This window comes from Macaca thibetana, chromosome 2, assembly GCF_024542745.1.
Source record: "Macaca thibetana thibetana isolate TM-01 chromosome 2, ASM2454274v1, whole genome shotgun sequence".
Classification (NCBI taxonomy): domain Eukaryota; kingdom Metazoa; phylum Chordata; class Mammalia; order Primates; family Cercopithecidae; genus Macaca; species Macaca thibetana.
In genome coordinates this window covers 112,486,418-112,510,623 of record NC_065579.1, presented here as the reverse complement: position 1 = coordinate 112,510,623, position 24,206 = coordinate 112,486,418, and the positions used below count along the sequence as shown (strand labels likewise).

At 47.0% G+C, this 24,206-nt stretch overlaps 1 protein-coding gene across 5 annotated transcripts in view; it reads right to left on the bottom strand.

The window, feature by feature from the left end:
• Nucleotides 1-24,206, bottom strand: part of FLNB (filamin B) — a 166,480-nt gene that overhangs the window by 36,252 nt on the left and 106,022 nt on the right. For 4 of the 5 annotated variants that reach the window (XM_050781113.1, XM_050781114.1, XM_050781115.1 and 1 more), the window contains exons 17-27: nucleotides 23,690-23,780; nucleotides 23,267-23,436; nucleotides 16,703-16,820; nucleotides 14,182-14,444; nucleotides 12,001-12,598; nucleotides 11,183-11,356; nucleotides 9,935-10,097; nucleotides 8,966-9,126; nucleotides 5,184-5,351; nucleotides 2,818-2,941; nucleotides 837-993 (exon numbers count right to left, since the gene is read on the bottom strand). In XM_050781113.1, the coding sequence (XP_050637070.1) occupies nucleotides 837-993; nucleotides 2,818-2,941; nucleotides 5,184-5,351; nucleotides 8,966-9,126; nucleotides 9,935-10,097; nucleotides 11,183-11,356; nucleotides 12,001-12,598; nucleotides 14,182-14,444; nucleotides 16,703-16,820; nucleotides 23,267-23,436; nucleotides 23,690-23,780 (2,187 nt within the window). Of the gene's footprint in view, nucleotides 1-836; nucleotides 994-2,817; nucleotides 2,942-3,728; nucleotides 3,822-5,183; nucleotides 5,352-8,965; nucleotides 9,127-9,934; nucleotides 10,098-11,182; nucleotides 11,357-12,000; nucleotides 12,599-14,181; nucleotides 14,445-16,702; nucleotides 16,821-23,266; nucleotides 23,437-23,689; nucleotides 23,781-24,206 lie in introns of all 5 variants that reach the window. The other variant, XM_050781117.1, reaches the window with a different exon arrangement.

The window sequence follows — 24,206 nt, the reverse complement described above, 5'->3', positions numbered from 1 at the left end:
TCCCAGAAGATGGGACTCCACTTCCTAGCATCCTTGCCACTAGGTAATGTGACTTGTGGCCAACCCCCGACAAATCAGAAGGGAATGGAAGTCTAAGATAGATTTTTGGCAGGGCTGCTTAAGAGAGCCAACTGAGCTGGGAGGACCCCTTTTTCCCTTCTTTCTTCCTCCTTCTGGCCTGCCACGTGGATGTGATGGCCAGAGCACTGGCAGCCTTGTGGTCCAGGAGAAGACCTTAAGGATAAAAGTCACATGCTAGGTAGAGGAGCAGAGAGATGGAGCCGACCTCCTTGGTGAGGTACAGGGCACCCAGGTAGCTTAACCTGGGCTTCCTTAACAAGAGAGAATAATCTCATTTATTTCAGTCACTCTTATTTTAAGGTTTACTGCAGTATGCAGCATAACTTAGTCTTAACTGATCCAAAGAGTAATTTAAAACATTTAAAAATAAAAACATAGGGGACGGGCACAGTGTCTCATGACTGTAATCCCAGCACTTTGGGAGGCTGAGGCAGGCTGATTGCTTGAGCCCAGGAGAGTTCAAGACCAGACTGGGCAAGATGGTGAAACCCCATCTTTAAAAAAACAAAAATAAAAACATAGGAATAGATGTAGTAAAAAAAACATGAAAATTCACCAAAAAGTGGTTCTTGGAGCTACACCCTCAAATCTCTCAGGCGAGCTGCTTATGCTTCTGCACATTTACTGACTCTTTGGTGGAAAAATCTAACAAACAACTTGCACAGACATCGGTTATTGAAACCCTTGTTCTTAAATGTGGCCTGGAAATGAAGTCTTAGGATTAAGGTTTGGCTCGAAAAATAACTCCAAGTTACCGTTATCTGAACAGCAAGCAGGCCTTCCCCGGCATCTCGGGCATCGATTGCAAAGTCCACAGGTAGACTGGCAGGCACACCATAGGAACTAAGGCCGGGGCCACTGGCGGTCACTTTGCTGGCATCATATGTGGGAAGGACCTTGACCTTGAAGGGACTTGATAGACACACACACACACCCTAGTCAGTAAAGATACGTGTCAACCCAGCTGCATCTGACTTTTCTTACACATGAGTGGGATGGAAAAGGGGGTTTCTACAGTAGATAAGATAGTGAGTTAGTCAAGGTGCCTAAGTCCAGCAGAAATTTACAACTATGAGGTAGTAACCATCACATGACAGACTGGTTTTGCTCTGAGTGTGTTCCAAGGCAGCAGTCCCCAACCTTTTTGGCACTAGGGACTGGTTTCGTGGAAGACCAGGGGGCGTGGTGGGGGAATGCTTTTGGGATAAAACTGTTGCACCTCAGATCATCAGCCATTAGTTAGATTCTCATAAGAAGCGCACAATCTAGATCCCTCTCATGTGCAGTTCACAATAGGGTTCACACTCCTACGAGAATCTAATGCAGCCGCTGATCTGACAGGAGATGGAGCTCAGGCGGTAATGACTGCTCACCCATCACTGTGCGGCCCAATTCCTAACATGCCATGCACCCGTACCAGTTCACGCTCCAAGGGTTGGGGACCTCTGTTCCAAGGGATACAAATAGTTTCGGGAGGAAGAGCTCACAAATTAGTTTGGGAAATACAGCGTTAAAACACATTTAGCCCAGTTTTGTTATGCTAAGATGATGGTCACCAAATGGAAAGAATACTGGAACTTCATTTTAATATTTATATCTCATCTTATTCTATATTCTGTATCTATAATTATTCTATATTTAGTATACTTCATATGGTACATGGTATATTAGTAAAACAATATACAAATGTCATTTATAAATTACACATTTTGACATAGATAGAGCTAATATGCTTATCTCTATATAAAATATGTGTTAGGGGATATGGGTGAAAGTTTTTCATCTTAAGGGGCATGATTTTTTAAAAAAAGAAAAGAAAACACTTAGAGATTGTTCCAAGAGGTGAAGAACTTATGTAACATTTTTTAAAAATTAATATCAGCAAGGAAGAAGGTTTCTACATAAAACCTTCTGGAAATGCTTTTATCAAGCAAACCCTGAAGTAAAGACCCAAACACCAAAAGGAAACACCAAAAGGAAACCTCTAATAAACTAATAAATTCTTTATTTTTTCAATGATTCTCTACTACTACTACTACTACTAGTGCTTTTTTTAAAAGAGATGTCAGGGGAGGGTCTATGTTGCCCAGGCTGGCCTCAAACTTTTGGGCTGAAGTGATCCTCCCAGTTCAGTCTCCCAAGTAGCTGGGATTACAGGCGAATCCCACCACAACTGGTTAGAATTTCTAACTTCTTAATTTCAGCTTACCTTTAAACTAAAGATGTCTGAAAGGAATTGGGGGAGCGAGAGAGTGGGAGCCACAAATATCAAAGCTAGTGTGTGGTGACAAGTTGCAGGTTCTATGTAACACTTGCTGCCTCGATGGATGGGTAGATGGACTGATGGAGGAATGGATGGGTGGATGGACTGGTGGAGGGATGGATGGACTGATGGAGGAATGAATGGGTGGATGAATGGACTGATGGAGGAATGGATGAGTGGATGCATGGACTGATGGAGGAATGGGTGGGTGGATTGATGGAATGATGAAAGAATGGATGGATGGATGGATGGATGGATGGATGGATGGATGGACTGATGGAGGAATGGATGGGTGGATGGAGGGAATGATGGAGGAATGGATGGGTGGATGGACTGATGGGAGGAATGGGAGGAATGGATGGGTGGATGGATGGACTGGTGGAGGAATGGATGGGTGTATGGAATGATGGAGGAATGCAAGGGTGGACAGATAGATTGATGGAGGAATGGATGGGTGGATGGATGAAGCTTACCTGCGAGGAATCTCTTCATCAGCATATTTAACTGAGACCATATAAGGTCCCTCCTGAGATGGAGTGTAGGTTACTGTGTGTGTGCCATCCCCATTGTCCACCACGTTCACTGGCTCCACCAGGCCTGAGGACAGAGATGAGAGGTTTAAGGAGGAGCCTGGCTTCACCTTTACTTCACCCTTGGCTAAGTTTGAAATAGGATCACATCCATCCCCAAGAGCTATTGGTTTCCACTGATGAATAACCTAAAGGCAAGCAACCATAATCACAGGCCTGAAAAAATCATAGGAACCCCAATTCATGGTTGCAGAAATGACCCCAAGAGACACCTTTAGCTTTCTGTTGGCTAAAATACACTCAGTCTGCCCTAGAGTATAATTAAGGAGACTGCCTGTGCTTGCTGCTGGAGGGTGTACGTGGATGATGCATGTTGAAGACACGCTATAACCTTTCAAGCTGGTTAGGCATGCTTAGGATGTGGCAATTTTACTCTACAGCTGAGACACTGCCAAAGAGTCCAAAACTGTGAAAAGCAAAAATTAACCAATGGGCTGGCTAGTCAAGACTTGTGGCCACCTTTGAGTAAAGAACACTGTGGTACCAGCATGCTGGGGCATAGATGCAGGGCAGGTGATGGTGCCAATCTCATGGGGAAAGGGGACCCTCAAGATGAAGTCTGTGGAGATGTTGGAGATTACGCTAAAACATCATCAAGGCATGCACTGGGTTGCAGAGTCCAGATCCCAGTTTCCGACGTGAGAGTCAAGGATGGGCCAACTCCAGGGTAGGTTAATCAAAGCATGGCATGCTCATTAAGCAAAGCAGACGAGGCAGGTGTAAGCCAATTTTAAAGTGAGGCCAGCAAGAAGCATTTGGGTTACATAATTCAGCAGCCATGGGAAAATGCAAACCTGTCTCATTAAAGTCACCCTTCGGGTCACCTTTAAAGAACTCTGAAAGGGCTTTCAAGGGGCTGCGCCATGACTGGGAATCCGTGCCATCAGCTAAAATCAAAAGGCTGTTACTTGAGAGTCCTTCATAATGGAGGCAGATATCCAAGTAAAGCTTCTCTTTCTTTCTTTTTTTCTCCCTCTTTCATTCACACATACACAGGGACACATACATGCACACAAACGCATGCAGGTCCTGAAGCTCTGTAACTTCACAGAATCTGATCCCAGCCCCATGACCTCATTTGCCCCAAACCACTTCTGCCCTGAGCTTCAAAGGACATAACCTCCTGCTGAACTCCATGAAGGAGAAGGTTCCTCTTCAAAGAGGGAAATCCCCATTTGCCACTTCTGTGAATCCAAGAATATATCACTGGGGAGGAAAATCCAGATTATGTAAGAAATTAGGCACACTGTCCTCTATGCGGGAGAAAAGCAATTTTAAGTGCTGAAGGAGGAAACATGGTCACTTACCAAAAAAGGTAAGTTCCAATGCCCTTCAGGGCTTTGTCCCCATATGGCCCGCTAGCCTTTTTTTTTTTTTTTTTTTTTTTTTTTTTTTTTTTTTTTTTTTTTTTTTTTTTGAGACGGAGTCTCACGCTGTTGCCCAGGCTGGAGTGCAGTGGCGCGATCTCGGCTCACTGCAAGCTCCGCCTCCTGGGTTCACGCCATTCTCCTGCCTCAGCCTCCTGAGTAGCTAGGACTACAGGCGCCCGCCACCACGCCCGGCTAATTTTTTGTATTTTTAGTAGAGACGGGGTTTCACTGTGGTCTCGATCTCCTGACCTTGTGATCCGCCCGCCTCGGCCTCCCAAAGTGCTGGGATTACAGGCTTGAGCCACCGCGCCCGGCCATGGCCCGCTAGCCTTACCAAACCCAAGTTCCAGGCTGCCAACAGGGCAGGCCAAATTGCCAACAAAGCCCATTCCCCAAGACACCCTCTGTCTCTGGGGAATTGAGACAATGACAAAGCCACATATCACGTGCATCATGTACCTGGCATTCCCACAGGTTCTGGTATGTACCACATGGACACCAAGGTATCTCAATGACTTATCACTTCCAAACCCCACCATCTGCCACATCCAGACCAACCCGCCCCCTCACAAATGCTGAAACACATAATGAAACAGTCGCCACCATATTACATACGAGAGCCCAAATACTGCTGCTTCATCTAAGAAACTGATAGCCGTATTATTAAATGGGGGGACAGATCACTGGAGAAATAACAAGCCTGCTTACTTGTAAGCAGGAATTTCTACTGTTTAACTAGAACATGAAACAATAAAGTAATTTTTTTAAATTTAATTTTAAGCTCATGAGCAAACTCAAAAGCAAAGCATCTGCTCTGGGTCACGGCTGCCCCTGCCTGGGGCAGATGAATGTCTGTAGGAAGGCAGGGTGCATACTTACCTCGTGGGCCCAGGACCCTCACTTCTAGCGGAGCCAGGCCAGCCTTGCTGCTGTCCACTGTGAAGGACTGCAGGATACGGGCTCGGACGCCTGAGCCCAGCCCAGGGCCGGCAATCTTGACCTTGCTGGGGTCCACAACATCCTTCACAGGAACCCTGAAGGGGCTGCCTGGAAGAGAGGTCATGGGATTCTAAGCACAAGCTGGGAACTGGAGACTACCTTGTGCACACCCAGAATGGCACTGCTGCTCCCCTGGGACCTCGGCCATGCAGGCCTCGGTCAGCCCCTCCTGCCTCACTGTGTGCACTGCTTATGCACCCACTCATTGTTGTCAACCATTCTCACAGAGCACCTACTACATGCAGATGTTGTGCCAGGTGCTGGATCCTGAGTGGTTAACAACCGCCACCCCCCACCCCAGGAACGCACAATGCAGGAGAAGGATGAGGCAAGCAAATCACTCTAACATCCTACATAACGTATTGGGGGTGTGGAAGGTGGAGCACTCAGTAGGCAATCAACCTGGTCTGCGTAAGACCAGAGAAAGCTTTCCAGTAACATCTCAGTTGCGGCACAAGAGGGAGCAGATGGAGAGATGCTTCAGAGAGGCCTCAACACATGCAGGAGCCCAGAGGTGAGGGAGGAGACAGGCTGCTGGAGAAATTGAAGGAGGAAGCCTAGTGGTGGAAGAACAGAATGGAGAGAGATGGGCAGGCCCTGCAGCCCACATCCAGCCCTGTCTCCCACAAATGGCTCCCATGTGTCCCCCAGACTCCTCTCCCTCCAATGCAGCTGGCACCTTCTGACCACACTCGACCTTCTCAGTCACCCAGCCACCTGGTGAAGCCTCACTGTCTTCCTGAGTGTAAGCTGAGTTCCTGCTGCATGGCTGACTCCACGGGGGACCCTGAGGGCCTCTGACTCCTTGTGGGTGTCCGTTTTAAAGATGAAGCACAGAGGAGTCGAGGAAAGGAGATAGCGATTTGCTAGAGAAGTGCTCAACAGAGAAACAAGGGCTGGGCCATGGACACTCATGGACTTCTCTGTGGAGGGGGGACCTCCCCATCCAGGGTACCTGCAGCATGCCTCAGGCTACCACGCCCATCGTCAAGGGGCCACATGCACCTCTTGCCTTGCACGGGCGTCCTGGTGCTCCCCATGGTATCTGGCAAAGTTAATGACTGCCGTGAAAGCTGAGGGCTCTCTGCTTTGCATCTCAGAGAGTTTATACTTTGTAGAAGTAGAGATGGTAGATAGCCAAGACACACAAAGAACTGAGTCTCCGGCTTTCTAACAACAGATGGGTTTCAACAGCATCCAGGACTTTAGCTACATGAAATAAATGGCTGGCCCTGGCAAACAAGCACAGGCCTCCACACTGGGGTGAGAGGAACAAAAGGGGGCTTTACTTTAGAGAGTGACAGTTGAGGATTTCAACGTCAACAGCTGACGGCAAGGGACTACCTCTGAGACCAATCTTTAAGTCAGAGCCTCCACTAGAAGTTGTCTGAACTCAGCATGAGAGTAGCCAAGAATCAACAAACCCGGGTAAGATAAACTGTCCAAGATGGCAGACCCCAAGCATTATCCGCCACTCCCTTATTCCATGCCCAGACACATGTCACCATTCCCTTATGCCAGCCCTTCTTCCTCATGCACTCTGAACCCCAGTCAATCCAGTGGTCTAGGCAGCCACCACCAACCGACCACAGCTGGCCTACCACAGGAAATCAACACGCCATTATGGGTAAGACAGGACACGTTGTTAAAAATAACTCCACTCCAGGTTTTTAACCAGGCCAGGAAAAACTGGGCTAATATTTAAGCACCCAGAAATTAGAAGCTGGCAGGTCGCCGACGGTTTCACGGCAGTACCCCCATGGGTTGCCTTAGCTAAGAAGCCTGACGCTAAGAAAACCAACCAACACTTCACTAAATGTTTCCACCTGGGAAAGTTCTGGGGTTCTGGAAAAGCTGGCATTTGGCTGTCTCTGGGAGGCAACAGAGAGCCTGAAACATAAAAAGGCACCATCCACACCTGATGGGAAAACCACAAATGAATGTTTTTTCTGTTGTTATGCTCAAAGATGGCCATTTACTTTAAGCTCACAGGTGGGCCACAGGGGACAAACTCTGACCCCTTTCTGTAAGGGGGATTCGGAAGCTGGTGGCATTCACCAGCCTTTCCCCATAGTCAAAAAGTTTCGTTGCCACAAAAACCAGGAGATGTTCATCTCCGCTGTTGCCTGCCAGGTCGGAGCCACCACATCACCCCTCCTGGGAGCAGCCTTCTACTCGTTCTCTGTGCCCAACTCTCTCCTAATGCAAGTGTTACAAAACTCCAAAAGGAGCCCGTAGCTCTGAATTCTGTCACTGAGCCCCATTCTCGTTCTTCATAGCAGTCATCACAAGTTTTAGTTGTATAAGCCCTAGACAGTAAGCTCCCTGAGGGCAGGAACTTTGTCTTGCCCAAAGCTGAAATCTCCTAGACTAGTGATTATGGGAATTTTTAAAATCTATATTGAATGAGCCACAAGCACAAGTTTGAGGAGAAACATGTTTTAAATGACTTGAGGCTTAAATGAATATCTAAGTAGAATCAATCTGAGTTGAATGTCAACATTTTCTGATCAGTGTGAGAGAAAGACAGTGAGTGTGAGTGTGTGTGCACATTTCCATGTGGTAATGGGGAAGCAGGGATGGAATCAGGAAAATGTGTGGTCAGTGGACACTCCAGCTGCCTGAGAGTCAACCCAGAACTCAGCAGTGGGCCTCTCAGCCTGCCCTTCTCCTCTCAGCGTGACCCAGAGAGAGAAGAACAAGCCTCCGCTGAGGCTTTTCCTGCTCCTGGGGTCCTGGGGTGGGGCTCTGCCCTCTTCACACCACACCTGAGACGAGGCATAAGTGGCCCAGAACAGCCCCAGTCCTTGGTCTTGTGTCCACACCACATACTCACCTGCCCTTTTAGAAATGGGGGTGGGGGAGGTAGTCTCAGAATTCACCACTATAGAATTCATCCATGTAACCACAAACAACTTGTACCCCAAAAGCTATTGAAATAAATAAATAAAATGTGTGGGGGTGACAATCATTTGAGTAGAGAACTAGAACCTATGGAGAGTCCTCCCCCCAAAACAAATGGGGGAGGGTCCTTCACTACTTAAGTCATATATTTGTTTATTGTTTGAATCTTTACAGCGGTGGTTCAGCCTGAAGTGATTTTGTCCCTTAAGACATCTGACAAGATATAGAGACATTTTTGGCTGCTACAAATAAAAATGGGGAAGGAGAAGTCTGCTATGGGCATCTAGCAGGTACAGGCCAGGGATGCTGACAAAAGTCTACATTGCACAGGACAGCCCCACACCACAAAGAATCATCTGGCCAAAAGTTGAGAAACCCTGTTTCACAGTGAGTGCCAAAGTTGAGAAACTAGTGCCAAAGTGCCAAAGTGCCAAAGTTGAGAAACATAGTGCCAAAGTTGAGAAACCCTGTTTCACAGTGAGTGTACACGACATCACTAAATACAAAAGAAATTATAAAGAAGAATTTGAATCTGCATATCTTGATCAGCTACTAGCATTGTCAGTGAAAAAAAGAAGCCAAGACACATGAATAAGGTATATAAGAGCCAAGCACAAAATAAGGTAGAGATTTTTTTTTCCTTTTGCTGCTATTACAAATATCAGATTGTTTTTCCCACTCAGAGAGATAAGCAAAATCAAACCCATTTTCCTGCAAAATCAATTATTCTTTGGGGTCCTCTCTGAGGAATAGCTTACCAGGGATGTGGGCTCCTCCATATGTGATATTAACATCATAATCCCCCGGAGCGAAAGGAATGTACTCAGCACTGCAGCTGCCATCCTTGTTGTCTCTGCAATTTATCTTCGACTCTGATGGTCCCTCAACAGTGATGCCAAGCCCACCAATTCCTGCCCCTCTGGAAAGGATGGAAAAGAAAGTGAAATATGCACCATTTATGCTGGTCTGCTTATTGCCAAAATTCATGCAAATTCCCTTTATAAACTATTCCATGTAGCCACCCCAATTCAATTACTACGATACACTCTCACAAACGAATTTCACATTAGTATAATATAAATAAAGACACTCTGACCCCTCCTTTTCAATGCTTATGTTTCATTGATTTTCCTTTTTCTTGAGGCAGAGTCTCACTCCATTGCCCAGGCCGGTGTGCAGTGGCGCAGTCTTGACTCACTGCAACCTATGTCTCTCTGGTTCAAGCAATTCGCATGCCTCAGCCTCCCAAGTAGTAGCTGGGATTATAGGCATGTACTAGCAAGCCCAGGCTAGTCTCAAACTCCTGGCCTCAAGCAAATGTCCCATCTGGGCCTCCTGAAGTGCTGGGATTACAGGTGTGAGCCACCATGCCCAGCCTATTTTTCTTATCTAATTGCACTGGCTAGGACTGCAAGTACAACACAGGCATATGCCTTGCAACCAACTTTAATAAAAATACTTACAAGGTTGGCTACAAATTTTTACATTATGAAGATACAGAGCTTGATTCAGTCCCAGTTTGCAAAATAGTTTCATGACCATTATCTAGTGCTTTGGTATGTTTTTTAGGTATGCTTGGTCTTTCTATGTAACATAAGTCTCTACAGAAGGAAATATACATTATAAAAATAAAAATGCATCTTATCAAAAGTTAGGAAACTATGACACACAGTAGAATCTAGCCATAAAAATGAGATTCAAGACACCAAATGTAGGGCCTTGCCTACCTGGTAACCACAGTGAAGACATTGGGCTTGTTGGTAAAGGCCTCTTTCAATCCAGGTCCTTGGGCTTGTACCCTAGATGGTTGGCAGCCTTCAGTGACAGCCACCTTGAAGGGACTGTTTGGGATAGGCACATCATCATATGTCACCTCCACTACATGGAGACCTGTTCAAAACAACAAACAGAAACACATATTTGCACATAAATCCCCTATTTGTGAAAAAATGATTCTCTACTTCAGAGTTTTATCTAGCATTCAAGTCTGCATGCTATACTATGTTATTTGGAAAAGGGGGTTAAAAACACAGTAATGTGGCTTGGGGCAGTGGCTCACACCTATAATCCCAGCACTTTGGGAGGCCGAAGTGGGTAGATCGCTTGAGTCCAGGAGTTCAAGGCCAGCCTGGGCAACATGGCGAGACCCCATCTCTACAAAAAATACAAAAATTAGCTGAGTGTGGTGGTGCACACCTGCAGTTCCTGCCACTCAGGGGACTGAGGCAGGAGGATCATTTGAGCCCAGGAGGTTGAGGCTGCAGTGAGCTGTGATTGCACCACTGCACTCCAGCCTGGGTGACAGAGTGAGATCCTGTTTCAAAAAAAAACAAAAGAAAACAAACCCACAGTAATGTAGGTATGATCTGACTTTTAAATAATACAAACCATCTATCTGCAGTCACATAAGCCACTCCATCCCAACCAAGCAAATATTCAAGTCAGTTATCCTAAATAGACTACCCGCATTTGGGAAAACACCACCCAGCCATTAACCAAAAGAAAAAGCGAAACCCACGAAACAGAAGAAACATACATCTACAAGAAGATTAAAAATATCTATGCCACAATATTGTAGGCTTCCGATCTCCAGGTAGTGGAGATATATATGGCACTTTTATTTTTTTCTTTATGCTTTTCCATTTATTGAAATTTTTTATAATTCCTAATATTCAAGAAGAAAGAAATTCATACGCAAAGAAAAATGGCACAAATGAGCAACATCATGGCATTACCCCACAACCTGCTGAGGTGAGACTGAGGCTAAACCCAGCCCACCTATTACACAAGGCCAGCAAGCCAGGCACTGAGTGGGTAGGTGACTGCTGCGGAGGCTGACTTCCACTCTGTCACTCTGCATGTGGCCCTGCTAAGACAGGCCTAGCACATGGGGCAGGTGTCAGTACCAGCCACCAGGAGGAAATGACCAAGGACAACTCTGAACAAGGGTCCAGTCCGAGGACAGGGCGGCTCACCTTTCTCAAAGGGTGTGTATTCCACCTGGTAGGTCCCATCAGCATTGTCTGTGACAAAGCACTCGGTGGAGGCCCCTGAGGGGTTGGCAATGTGGGCCTTGATGTGGTCACCCCCAACCTGGGTCAGCGGCCGAGAGTCAACCGTAAAGTCGGTGGTGGCTTCCCGGAACACATCTGCAGAGCAAGCACACAGCTAACACTGCCACCAGTACCCCAGACCCAAGAGTAAACCCCAGAACCAAGGCTCTTGGCACTTCAGGACACATGAAGTCTAATTTCAGTAACGGTGGAAAACTGGTTTTTCTACCTCTGAAATCAAGAATATTAACCCACTCCCTCCCAAAAGCAGTCCCTTCCAGAGTAGCCATGGCTAAGTGACAACATGACTGTTGACACTGAGGGCCCTAGGACAGGTTAAAGGTTGAAGACAAACCTGCCCTGTGGCATGCAGGTGTTAGCCAACACCACATTTTAAACTTTTTTCCAATTAAATGCCAACATGTTGCATGTTGAGTTTCCAGAGAAAAATCAAGATTTCGGGCTTTGCCAGAAAAACTAGAGGTTCTGCTGACAATGCTAGGTCCTGTTCCCCATGGAGAAACAGAAAACAGGGGTCAGCTAACACGGCCCCCAGAGATGCAATGTGCTCAACCTTCACCAGGGCCCCCCAACCACTCCCTGAGGCAGAGGGAACAGGTGAGCACCGCCTCATAGGTCACCTGGCTCCTGCAGGTGGCTGAGTTTGCAGCTCCAAGTTTCAGGTAACCCTTAAGTCCCAGCTTGCCTTTTTTTTTTTTTTTTTTTTAAATGAAACCCACCTTTCCCTTCTATCCCTGGTCCAAAGACTTTGATCCTGCTGGTGTCCACGGCAGGCTCCACCTTGACCCGGGCAGGGAAGTGTGGTACGAGTTCACCACCATACTTCATGGTCAGTGTGTACATGCCGGCCGTCAGGGGCACGTAGGTCACCGCGTAGGTGCCATCTTTGTTGTTCTGAATACTGACTTCGGCTTTTGCTCCCGAGTCTGAGACAGCTTCCAGGCCCAGGGCCCCTGGTCCCGCTTCTGAACAGTCGACGCTAAGGAGCCCAGCTTCACCCACCTTCCCATGCTCGAGACCTGGCCCCGATGCCACGACTTTAGAGGGGTCAAAGGGCATTTCAATGTCGGCTTTGAAGGGAGACCCAGGTATGTGGACTTCCTCAAAGAGGATGTTGACGAAGTACTCCCCGGGTTTTGTGGGAAGGTAAGAGACTGAGCAGGTCCCGTCACCATTGTCAGAGCACTCGATTTTGGCCTCGCATGGACCTTCCACCGTTAAGCCCAGACCTCCGGTACCAGCTCCTTTGGTATCGATGGTGAACTCAGCAGGCTTGCCCACAAGACCACCTTCGAGGCCAGGACCATGCGCCTTCACCTATTTGAGCAGAGAATAAAGTCAAACTGCACTGGGATCACTGCTCAGCCAGCACTGCTTTCAACACCCACGCATGTAATCAGCGTGGAAGTGCATCTTAGCCAGGCAGCCCTTCTCTTGGGGCTTCATGTGTCACACATGCACACATGAGTTAGATCCACAACAGCCAATGCAGTAAATGCCTCAGAACTTGATCACCAGCGAAAAGGCGCGAGAGGTGTGACCCCCTGGAGCAGCCCCTCTAAGACTCTCCTCTCTCCTACCACACCTGACCCTTCTAAATCAGAGGCCTGGACTTGGAGACCTAATGTCCATTCCAACAAACATACGCGAGATCCCAGCTTGAGGGCTCATGGAAGGGCTCTTGTGGAGCTGGCTGTGGCTTAGGCTGTTGCACTTTGCTCAACAAATTCTGTGTAATAAAAAAACTAAATTGTTTCTAAAAAAGAGTGAGGAATGAGGCTTTCACCTCTAATTCAACAAATAAGACACCTTCATAGGATTCATACCATTGAGACCACTGGAAATCTTCCAAAACCCCCTGAGTCAGGGTTACTATGAACAAATGACAATGAACTTTTTTTTTTTTTTTTTTGGAGGGGACGGAATCTCACTCTGTCGCTCAGGCTGGAGTGCAGTGGCACGATCTCAGCTCACTGCAACCTCCGCCTCCCAGGTTCAAGCGATTATCCCACCTCAGCCTCCTGAGTAGCTGGGATTACAGGTGTGCGCCACCATGCCCAGCTAATCTTTGTATTTTTAGTAGAGATGGGGTTTCACCATGTTGGCCAGGTTGGTCTCAAACTCTTGACCTCAAGTGATCCATCCACCTTGGCCTCCCAAAGTGCAGTGATTAAAGGCATGAGCCCCACCGTGCCCAGCCATGAATAATGTATTTTTTGTTGTTGTTGTTTTTTGAGACGGAGTTTTGCTCTGTCGCCCAGGCTGGAGTGCAGTGGGGCGATCTCGGCTCACTGCAAGCTCCACCTCCCAGGTTCATGCCATTCTCCTGCCTCAGCCTCCCGAGTAGCTGGGACTACAGGTGCCCACCACCACGCCTGGCTAATTTTTTGTATTTTTAGTGGAGACAGGATTTCACTGGGTTAGCCAGGATGGTCTCGATCTCCTGACCTTGTGATCCGCCCGCCTCAGCCTCCCAAAGTGCTGGGATTACAGAGGCATGAGCCACCGCACCTGGCCAGAATAATGTATGTTTATATTACATGATTCAAGCTTCTATAGGGTGAGCTCCGTCTGTGAGCTGGGTGCTAGGCAGAGGCCTCACGTTTGCTAACTCACCTGCCCCTTACAGGCTGGCTTTGTAGTGAGGACTGTGATTATGCTAACAAGCAAAGAAAGAAGACTCTGGGACAGGGAGCCCCTCACCAAAGTCTTATAGTCAGAGAGCAAGAGGAGGAGCAGGGTTGTTACCCACCTACCCAAGGGACCTTTCACAGTGAATTGTGCTGACTTTCATCACAAAACGATTTTCAGAAGGTCTTTGCCAGGAAGAACCAGAGAAGGACTATGGTGTCATGTTTGACAACAATGAGGCAAGTTCTGGGACAAAAGCAAAGGCTGACCTTGGTGGGATCTGGTGGCAGTGAGGCCTCCACTGTGTAGGGGCTCCCGGGAACAGGGTGTCCATCGTAGGTCACGTCTACAGCATACAGCCCCTCCTCCCGAGGGATGAACTTGGCTGTGCTGCTCTCCCGGCCTGTCACAGGTGTCACTAGGCATGGCACAACCTTCCGAGAGGGGCTGAGGATTGTCACGTCCAGCTTCCCCTGGCCTCCTGCCCCCCTGGTATCAACGGTGAACTCCTGATCCTTCCCAACTTCCACCCCTGGAAAAGAAACACAAGCCAAGGTGAAGAGCTGACCGTTTTCAGCAGCAGGAACAATCCAGAGCACAGAAGCAATGGTTCTTTGGACACAGGGACTTATCTCAGCCTCTACCATAAGCAACAGCTGCTGCAGAGGACAAGCAGCAAAGCTGAGTAAGTATCATCTGCATCTCAGCCTCAGTAACAACCAGTGAAGGCATAATCATCCATTAGTGATGACAGCAATAATGGCTATCATTTACTAAATGCATTTTATATGTCAAGCACAAATAGGGTATTGTCTTAATTTTCACCACAATCCTATGGGGTATTTATTATTAACCAATGGCTTTCACAGATAGGGAAACTGATGCTCAGAGAGGTTAAGTAATGTGTCCAGGGTGACATATGCAGCAGCCTCCCAACTGGGACTTAAAGTGAAATTTACCTGACCCCACAATCTTTGCTGACCAGAAAGTTGTAATCTGACACTGTCTTCTCTTATTTACTTACTTTTGGTGTTAACTTTATATCCAAACACCCTCATAAGTCAATGTTTTATTTACTAATTCTTGGCAGCCAACTCCATCTTACAGGCACCCTTCCCCCTCAAGAGAGCAGAAGTCACAGAGCTGCCAAACGCGAGGCGATTGAAGCAAGTCCTGAGAACTAACTGTACCGTGATGGTTTCCAAAAGGTCTCTGCAAAGCAGGGCTGCAGGAAGCCCAAGCGTTAGATTAGACAAAAGCAGGGAAAGGACTTTACCCAAAACAAAAGCACTGGGAACACAGGGCCCCCGCCACAACTCAGAGAACCTTGACTCTGAAGCAACACAGGGCCTGGCAAGATGGACACTGTCGAACCATAAGCAAGGAGGTCCCGGGTCGCCACTTCCCACCGGAAAAGTGGCTTTCCTAATTGGCACCATGCTTTTCCTGTTCTGGAGTCAAAGCTCTCATGTCTTGGGGAAAGGAGTGACAAGGGGAGACATGACAGGGTTGGGCAGCAAACGTTCACACACTCAGGGCTGGCTGCCCCAGCTACAAAAGCCAACAGCGAGCTCTCACTTCGGATCTCCACAACTGGGAGCTGGCCTTGGTTGCAATTTGTGCGCTTGGGTCACAAGTGAAGGAAGATGCTCACTGATGGCACTGCCAGTGGTACCCTGGAGAAACCCTCACAGGTGAATACAGGAGGCCCCGTCCTGGGGGTATGCACTCAGCCCTGCCTCAGTAAGCCTGAAACGAGGTGAATGTGAGCCCAGAGGGGCATCCAGTCTGGGGCCACTCAGTGGTAAATACCAACAGAAAAGATGTAGGAGTGAATGATTCCTGAGGTGCACTGTTGGAGGCAGGCTGAAGACATAGGTTTATACAGCAGGGCAACTTTAATGCAAAATAAATATAGCCAAATGTTTTCCACAGGCACATCTATATGTATAGATGCAGAGAGAAGATCTGGAAGAACAGAAACTGAATTGACAACTGTGGTTAATCCTAGGGAGCAGGAGAGGTGAGGGTTAAAGTAGAATTACCCCTTAACTGTAATGTTTTTTAGATGAAAAATGGATTTATTTTTACTTGTACAAAAAAAATCATTTTATGAGCATGTGTTGAACATCTGAAGCTGAGTGATAAGTACATCAGTGTTCATGTTATATTATTCTCTTTTCTTTTCTATTTTTGAAATTTTCCTACTAAAAAATAATTACAAAATTGAAAATAAGCGAAATGGGCTTATACTAGTAAAATCCCTAACAAGCTAAAGGAATATTGGGATGGGGCAGAGGCGTGGTGGTAGTGACTTCTGAGTGCCAGGGATCTGGCATTTATGCTTGACTCGCAACCTTAATGTGGATTCAGTTGCCAAGGACAGCTGGCACAGTTAGAAATTCATCAGAAAGCGATGTGGCCCAGATTCTCTTTTTAATGAACACTTCCTACTGCAATGCCAGCAACATACTGAGGGCTGACTACGTGCCAGCCTCTGAACCATTAGCTCATATAATTTTCACGATATTCCCACGGGTGTTCTCAACCTCTCCCCGCCGACACCCCCACTGTACAAATGAGAAAGCTGAGTCTCGGTGAGGCTAAGGGGCAGACACAGTCACAGTTATTTCACAGCACGGCCCTAATTCAAACCAAAGTCTGTGCAACTGCAAAGTCTCTTAAAGTAGAATTTGCTTCTCTGTGAATTCCATCTTTTGAAGAAAATCTAACCAGCAGCCACGCTGGGTGGTCATCAACAACCCATATGCCCTCCATTCAGGCACTTACTGTTTTCCAGCCCATTGAGTTTTATCTTGCTCAGATCCAGCGGTGCAGCAACACCCACAGTGAAAGGGCTTTTAGGGATGGGATCGCCCCCGTAAGTCACCAGAACCTGCATGTTGCCCTGGAACAAAAGAGAAAACCCAGTTTACCTTTCGGTACCAACATGCTAACTTGATATTTAAACTCCCCGCAAGATCCCTCATTCTTCCCACAGACAGGGGAGACTGGATTCCAATCAGTGTAGAAAGTGTCTTAGATCTGAAAAATCAGATCAAATAAGAGCAGCTAATAATAACAGGAGCAATTTTTATAATTTGATAATGAACATTTTCTACACACCAAGCACCGTGCTATGTGCTTTTATGTATTTCCTCAATTCAAGATCAAAACAGTCCTAAGGGGTAGTTCCTACTGTCATCTCATTTTTTCAGGAGAGGAAACTACGGCTCAGACTGGTAAATAACGTACCCCAAGTCACACACCTTGGTAAGGGTGCAAGCTGGGCCTCATACCCATGGCCCCCAAACCTGTGTCCTAGCTGCTCTGCCAAACCACCTCCCCACCATCATACCCAGTGCCAGCCACAGGTACAGCAGCTGGGCCTGGAGCCACTAACCACACAGAACCATTTCTGTCCTAGGAATCCATTTGAGGCCCCCAGGCTGCAACAGGGATTTGCAAGAGTTCACCTAGACCCGTGCTAAGACCACCACACAGTATCTGAACTTCCATTATGTGAAACAAAATAAAATTGCAAGTGTGAAGGCAGACGGTGCTTGCAGGATTGGCAGGCTCCCTCACGGGTGGCCGGGTGGCACGGGATGGCCATGTGTGTGCCATTTCTCTCCTCTGGCCGGTTCCAGGATGGCACACAGCCAGCTTCTTCTCTCCATGGTTGGCCAAGTTCCCTCCCTCCAAATCGAGGCTCCAAGAAATCTCATGGCTGTCTCAGTAGATCAAGATTCCCTTCACCTCAATTGACCAGGCATAATGTAACAGGAAAGTGGGAGGGAGACATGAGTTCCCCCCAAGAATCCAGCAGCCTTGCTGGAATGCAGGCCCTGCTGAAAGCTGTTGCTGATCGAGTGTTAAAAGGGTGTATAGCATTTGGCCTATGTATATTTTGTCACATTCCTTTTGTAATAAGGAAGGGGGTAAAGGCCAAGAAAAAAAACAACAGCAGCAACAAAACAAAAACTGGTTGCATCAATGAAGGGAGGATTAATTTTCTAGGATTTTTAAGTATTGCACACAAAACCAACTGGCCCCCTGCCTCATGCGTACAACATTTCCTGGTAAAATGTGCACAGGTCAAATTCAACGGAGCTGGGAGCCAGCCAAGAGGCAGGAAATGTCTCCTTCTTGTACTGTTTAAGGCAGGACTGACTCGCTACTTCAGCCAATGCGGCATTCCCAATGTGCCAACTCTTCCCGAGCTTCCGTTTCCCCACAGCCCCTAACAATTCAGGGGCTCACTAGGCAGACCTCAGGCTAACCAGAGGTCTTGGGGATACCTTCTCCCTCACCTGCATAAAGTTTTCTGGCCACTTCTCTGAAGCGCTAAAAAAGAGAGTGAAAAGTCCTCTTCCAGTTAAACCCACCCATCCCATAAAAGAAAGTATGCTCTCGTTACCAGTCAAAAACAAAACAAAAACTCAGATAGAAAATGAACTCTACCTTAAATAACCTAAGAAGGGGGAGGGAAAAAATCTTGGAGATTTACACCTACAATGCCTACAGCATTTTAAGGCATCCCCTGAGGCCCCAACTAAGGAATGCACTGTGTTTATTCCCCAACAAGGCCATGAAGTGAGGGATGTATGGGTAGTGATGGCCAGTGCATTTTGCCACAACTTGCAGGCTGCAAGACAGTTTCACTCTCCTCTACATGCTTCTGAAACCTGAATCTTATCCTTCAAAATATACATACACAAGACACCGATCACCGATCAGACAGCTCAGAAGAGGATGGGACTGAGAGAGCCACCCTCGGCGCCATCACTTTTAGGGCCCTCTGGGAGCAGCCAGGACCACCATGGTAAGAACACTTCAAGGTAGACACTGCTACCCTGTGAGGGTCTGTGAGCTCACAGGGATTCCTAAAGGTGCCAGAGTAGCACATGGAGTTGTCCCCAAACCTAGTGGCTCCCAGCACAGCATGTAATGGAGACATTGCCACTAGCTTCTCAAACAGCTCTGCTTGGGGGAAACTGGGGTGAGAAATTTAAGCTGCTTGAGGCCACCCACAACCAAGAGAAGACCAAAGTCCTCAGGGAAATAACTTCCCTCCTATAAAATTGAGTCTTTGACCTCTGGGAGGGTCCTCAAGCCCCAACCCAACAAGTCCATTCCTCTAAGGCAAAACGAGCTCTACTCTTGCATCCTCAAGGGACTCACAGGATCCTTCAGTCATCCACGTCGCTCATCCACCCCAGGCAGGCAAGCACCTGCAATCTGTCACTCAGGGACTTTGCTAGGTGGAGTGGCAGGGCTGCAGGTGTCAGGGAGCAAAACCAGCAACCAGAGACCTGGGTTACTCAGGCAGGACCTCTCAGCTCCCACGTGGCACAGCCTGCGTTCTGAGGGGGAAGCGCCTACCCCAGGCCAGGACACGCCCATGCCCAAGCAGCCACCTTTCTGGGGATTTCCAGCCTGTTACACCCTAAAACCACCATGAGAAGAGGTGCCTGTGGGTGTTAGCCCTCAAAGTAGGCTCCCTCCCCCGTGTCAGGGGGTGGCTTTCTGGGCTGCCCCAGGTTTCTTAACCACATCCAAGGGCATACTTCCTTAGCCCAGTCTTGAGCTTTTAGCCGCTCTTGAGAAAACAGAGTTCAAAGGAGAATGAGGAGGTGTGGGCATCACTCTTCTACCAGATTACAACGTTCTTAGGCCATCTCTGCTTGTGAATCCAGGCGCCACATCATTTATTCACTCACTCACAGCCATTAATCTATACAGAGCACTTATAGGGCCAGGCTCTGTGCTGGGGATGGGGGTGGGAGTGGGAAGGAAACTCAATCCAAGGAGAGATTTAATGTTTTCTTTGCCATAGAAAAATAGGCAGAATTGCAAGTTGCCCAAATAATGAAACAATAAAACTAGCTCTAAACAACAAACAACAAGAAGGACCCCAGTGCCACCCTGTAAGTCATTCACACTGAAGGCAACAACCGCTACCAAGGCCCACCAGGCTCCCTGAATGTATCCTGGGACCATCCGGACGCACAGCCCTAAGTGAGTACTCACCATGGCAGCAGTTCTCAAACCTGCTATCAGAGAACTGGATGAATGTGACCTTGGGGTGACTCTGAAGTAAGGAGCCTCCCCTCCAGCATCACTTCAAAGGGGACAAAACCGGACCTAGGCTCCTAACCACTTCTGCCTCAACCAGCAGCAGAGGACGTCTGGGGTACTGGGTTTTGCAGTCCTTTCCAAGGATGCAGGTCAAACCCTGACCCTGTCCTGACATCTGCAACTTACTTTCTAACGGCTCAGCCAAAACACTAAAAGGCATATAGACGTAGAATAAAGCAAAAGTCACAAAATGTTTTTAGAAGACACTATGACCTTGTGATCCTAGTCATTGTACACAGACAGCTATGGCTTTCTGGTGCATTCTCCTAAAGAATGTGGAGAATTTGGCAACAAATAAGATTCAGGCTGGTGCACCCAATAGTAAGGCTCCCAACAACCCTCAGAACCATAAGCAGGAAAATAATTACCTACTTACTATTGAGTGGCCTGATGAGAAAAGGATGCTCTATCTATAAAAGTATTAGTTTTATCATTACTAATAATGAATGTTTTGTTTTGGATTTTTTATTTTAAAGCACAGGAAGAAGCAACTCTGGAGATAAGAAGCCACATTTATAACCTGCACACGAGAACTATTAACAGAGTAAAAGGGCAACCCAAGGAGTGAGAGAATATATTTGCAAATCATTTATCTGATAAGGAACTAATATCCAGAATACATAGAGAATTCCTAAAACTCAACATAAAATTAAGAAGGTTGATATAAAAATGGGCAAGTAGATAATTCTCCAAAGAAAATATGCAAATGACCAACAAGCACGTGAAAAGATTATCAACATCGCTAATCATTAGGAAAATGCAAATCAAAACCACAATAAGACACCATCTTACTCTCAATAGGATAGTCACTATCAACAACAACAACAACAACAACAACAACAACAAAAACAGAAAAAAACAACTGTTAACAAGGATGTGGAGAAACCGGAACCCTTGCATGCTGTTGGCAGGACTGTAGCAGTGCAGCCACTGTGGAATACAGTATAGTGGTTTCTCAAAAAAGCAAAAAGAGATTTCCATATGATCCAGCATTGCATGTCTGGGTATATACTCAAAAGAATTAAATGTAGAGACTCAAAGAGATATGTGTACACCCAGCATTATTCACAACAGACAAAAAAGACGGAAGCAACCCAAATGTTCTTCAACAAATGAAGAAGGCCGGGCATGGTGGCCCATGCCTATAATCCCAGCACTTTCAGAGGCTGAGGTGGGCGGATCACCTGAGATCAGGAATTCGAGACCAGCCTGGCCAACAGGGTGAAACCCCATGGTGAAACCTTGGCCAACATGGTGAAACATCCATACTAAAAATACAAAAATTAGCTGGGCATGGTGGCACGTGCCTGTAGTCCCAGCTACTTGGTAGGCTGAGGCAGGACAATCACCTGAACCGAGGAGACAGAGGTTGCAGTGAGCCAAGATAGTGCCACTCCAGCTTGGGGAACAGAGCAAGGCTCTATCTCAAGAAAAAACAAACAAACAAACAAACAAAAAAACCAATGAAGAAAGAAGCAAAATGTATACACATACAATGGAATGCAGCCTCAAAAAGCAATGAAGTTCTGACACATGCTACAACGTGGATGACAATAGAGGACACTATGCAAAGAAAAACAAATCAGTCACAAAAAGACAAATACTGAGGTCAGGCGCAGTGGCTTATGCCTGTAATGCCCGCAGGTTTGGAGGCTGAGGTGAAAGGATTGCCTCAGGCCAGGAGTTCGAGACCGGCCTGGCCAACATGGCAAAACCTGTCTCTACCAAAAATACAAAAATTAGCCAGGTGTGGTGGCATGTGCCTGTAATCCCAGCTACTCAGGAGGCTGAGGCAGGAGAATGACTTGAACCCAGGAGGCAGAGGTTGCAGTGAGCTAAGATCATGCCACTGCAGTCCAGTCTGGGCGACAGAGCGAGACTTTGTCTCAAATAAATAAATAAATAAAAATAAAAATTTGGAGAAGAAAGCACAAACAGCAGCAAGCCTGGATGAAAGGGGCCACATTTGTAACATGACACACACAATCCCTTTGATTCCATCTCCAAGGGTGTGCAGCCCCCAAACTCAGGGGACAGCTACACCATGTCCCCTCCTCACTATAATCCTCCTTCTTCCCCACTTGACTCTTGCCCACTCCTCACTGAGAGGACCCAGGTGGAAGCAAGGCTTCTGAGCAGTGTTTCTGCTGAAACCGTTGCCCTTCTTCTCCTACAAATGGCATTTCAAACACAGCAGGATCGTTTCCCTTAAGAATAAAGGAATCTCAGAGGTTTGGAACAACCACTTAGAACACGAGGCTTAAGTATTAAAATCCAGACTTTTCTGCCAGGATGTCTGGTCTCCAGACCCCAGAGGTGTGAACATGAAGCAAAACAAAATTTTAAACAAATATAATGGATACAGGGCTTCAGTTTTACAAGATGTAAAGAGTTATGGAGATGGATGGTGGTGATGGGTGCACGACATAATGAATGCACTTAACACTAATGAACTATACACTTAAAAATGGTTAAGATGGTAAATTTTATGTTATATATATTTTACCACAATAAAAAAATTTTTTAATGTTTTTAAACAAATAAACATTAACTTGTACCGAGAGGTAGTTTTAAGGCCCTTATGGCCTGAAATAATCAGAGGAAGCCAGCCTAGACGGTAAGATCACATGTGAAATCCTGCATTTTGTAAAGGGGAATAATTTGTTGCCCTAAATAGTGTGTTGGGCCTTAGGGACAAAAGGCTGAACTGGCTCTTTGAGAAAAGACCTCATTCCAACACCTCGTAAAAGGGGTAAACTAAGCTAAAAGGGCCAGGAAGGAAACATAAAGGTGTAGCAGCTCTTTCTCTGTGGGTAATTAATGAAAAGACTAAAAGGCAGCTGGTGAGGCTGCGAAGGAGTGCACGTGTGTGTGTGTGCACATGTGCGCACCTGTATGTGTAACAGAAAGATAGATATTGGGGCCTGAATATCAATATCTGAGCATTTCTCTGATAAAACCCAAACCGAAGGTGGAGATATGGGACCAGCTTCCTGCTTGCTCTTGGGGAATTCTGCAGTCCACCTGACAGAACCCATCGGGCTTCCTACAGGTGCTCCCAGAGGGGTTCAAAATGCCAGGAGCCACTTCCCATCAGGAAGCACTTTGGCAGAGCACCTCTCACACCCCTTGGTGTCCACAGTGACCCAGCACAGACTGCATAGAAAAGGGCCTGGCTGGGGGCCAGGGGAGCAGAGGGGAGAAGGACCCTACCTGTTGGGTGGGTGTATATTTAACGGTGTGGGAGTAGTCGTAGTTATCGATGACATCCAAATCCTTCACTGCATCGCCAGGAAGAGGGCTGTTGAACTGCACGTTGAGCGGGGCTTTCCCGGCCCCCTTGGTGTAGACAGTGAAGTGGGTCGGTTTCCCATTTTCCACACCTGGAAAAGATATACTGTGTGAGGAGACAGACTAGCTGGAGTAGTTTCACTTTGAGAACCCGTCAGACAGGTTCAACAGCACCAGGTCTATTATGACAGCCGGCTACAGGCCCTGGCCGGACACTGCTGCATCAGAGCTGCACAGAACACCTGCCAGCTTGGTGTTGGTGTTGATGGAGATTAGGTTCCTCAAGGCCATGGACGAAACACGCCCAGTGCCACCGGCCGGCAGAGGTATGATGTGCCATCTTACCTGCTTTGCTGAGCCCTGGGCCTTCTGCCTTCACTTTGCTGGCATCGTGGGAAGGGTCAACTTTGACTCTGAAAGGGCTGGCGGGGATTTCCTGTAGCAGAGACACGGTCTTAGTAGGAAAGCCCCTGAAGCAACAGCCAGAGCTCAGGGTGCCTTGAACAAACGGTGAACCTTAGCATCACTCTGACTTAGTGAGGGGTGAGCAGACTTCTGTTACCACAGGTAAACAGAAGGGTAAGATAAGCCAAAAGGGCCCAGCATTGGGTAAGGGTCTTCTATAATAGGTCACTCTCTAATGCCTGGATCCCTGATGTCACAAATAAACCTGAGGACTTTGAGCCTGTAATACCAAATGTTAAGTACTTAGGATGAAAAATGCCAACAAGAATAAAACCAAAAAGGATAATAATATATAGGGCTGAAGGAAGGAAATGTCCTCCAGGAACAGCTGAGAGCTAACGTCTGGGGAAATGCAAGAAGTGATCAGAGACAGAACAATTATAATTCTTCAAAAAGA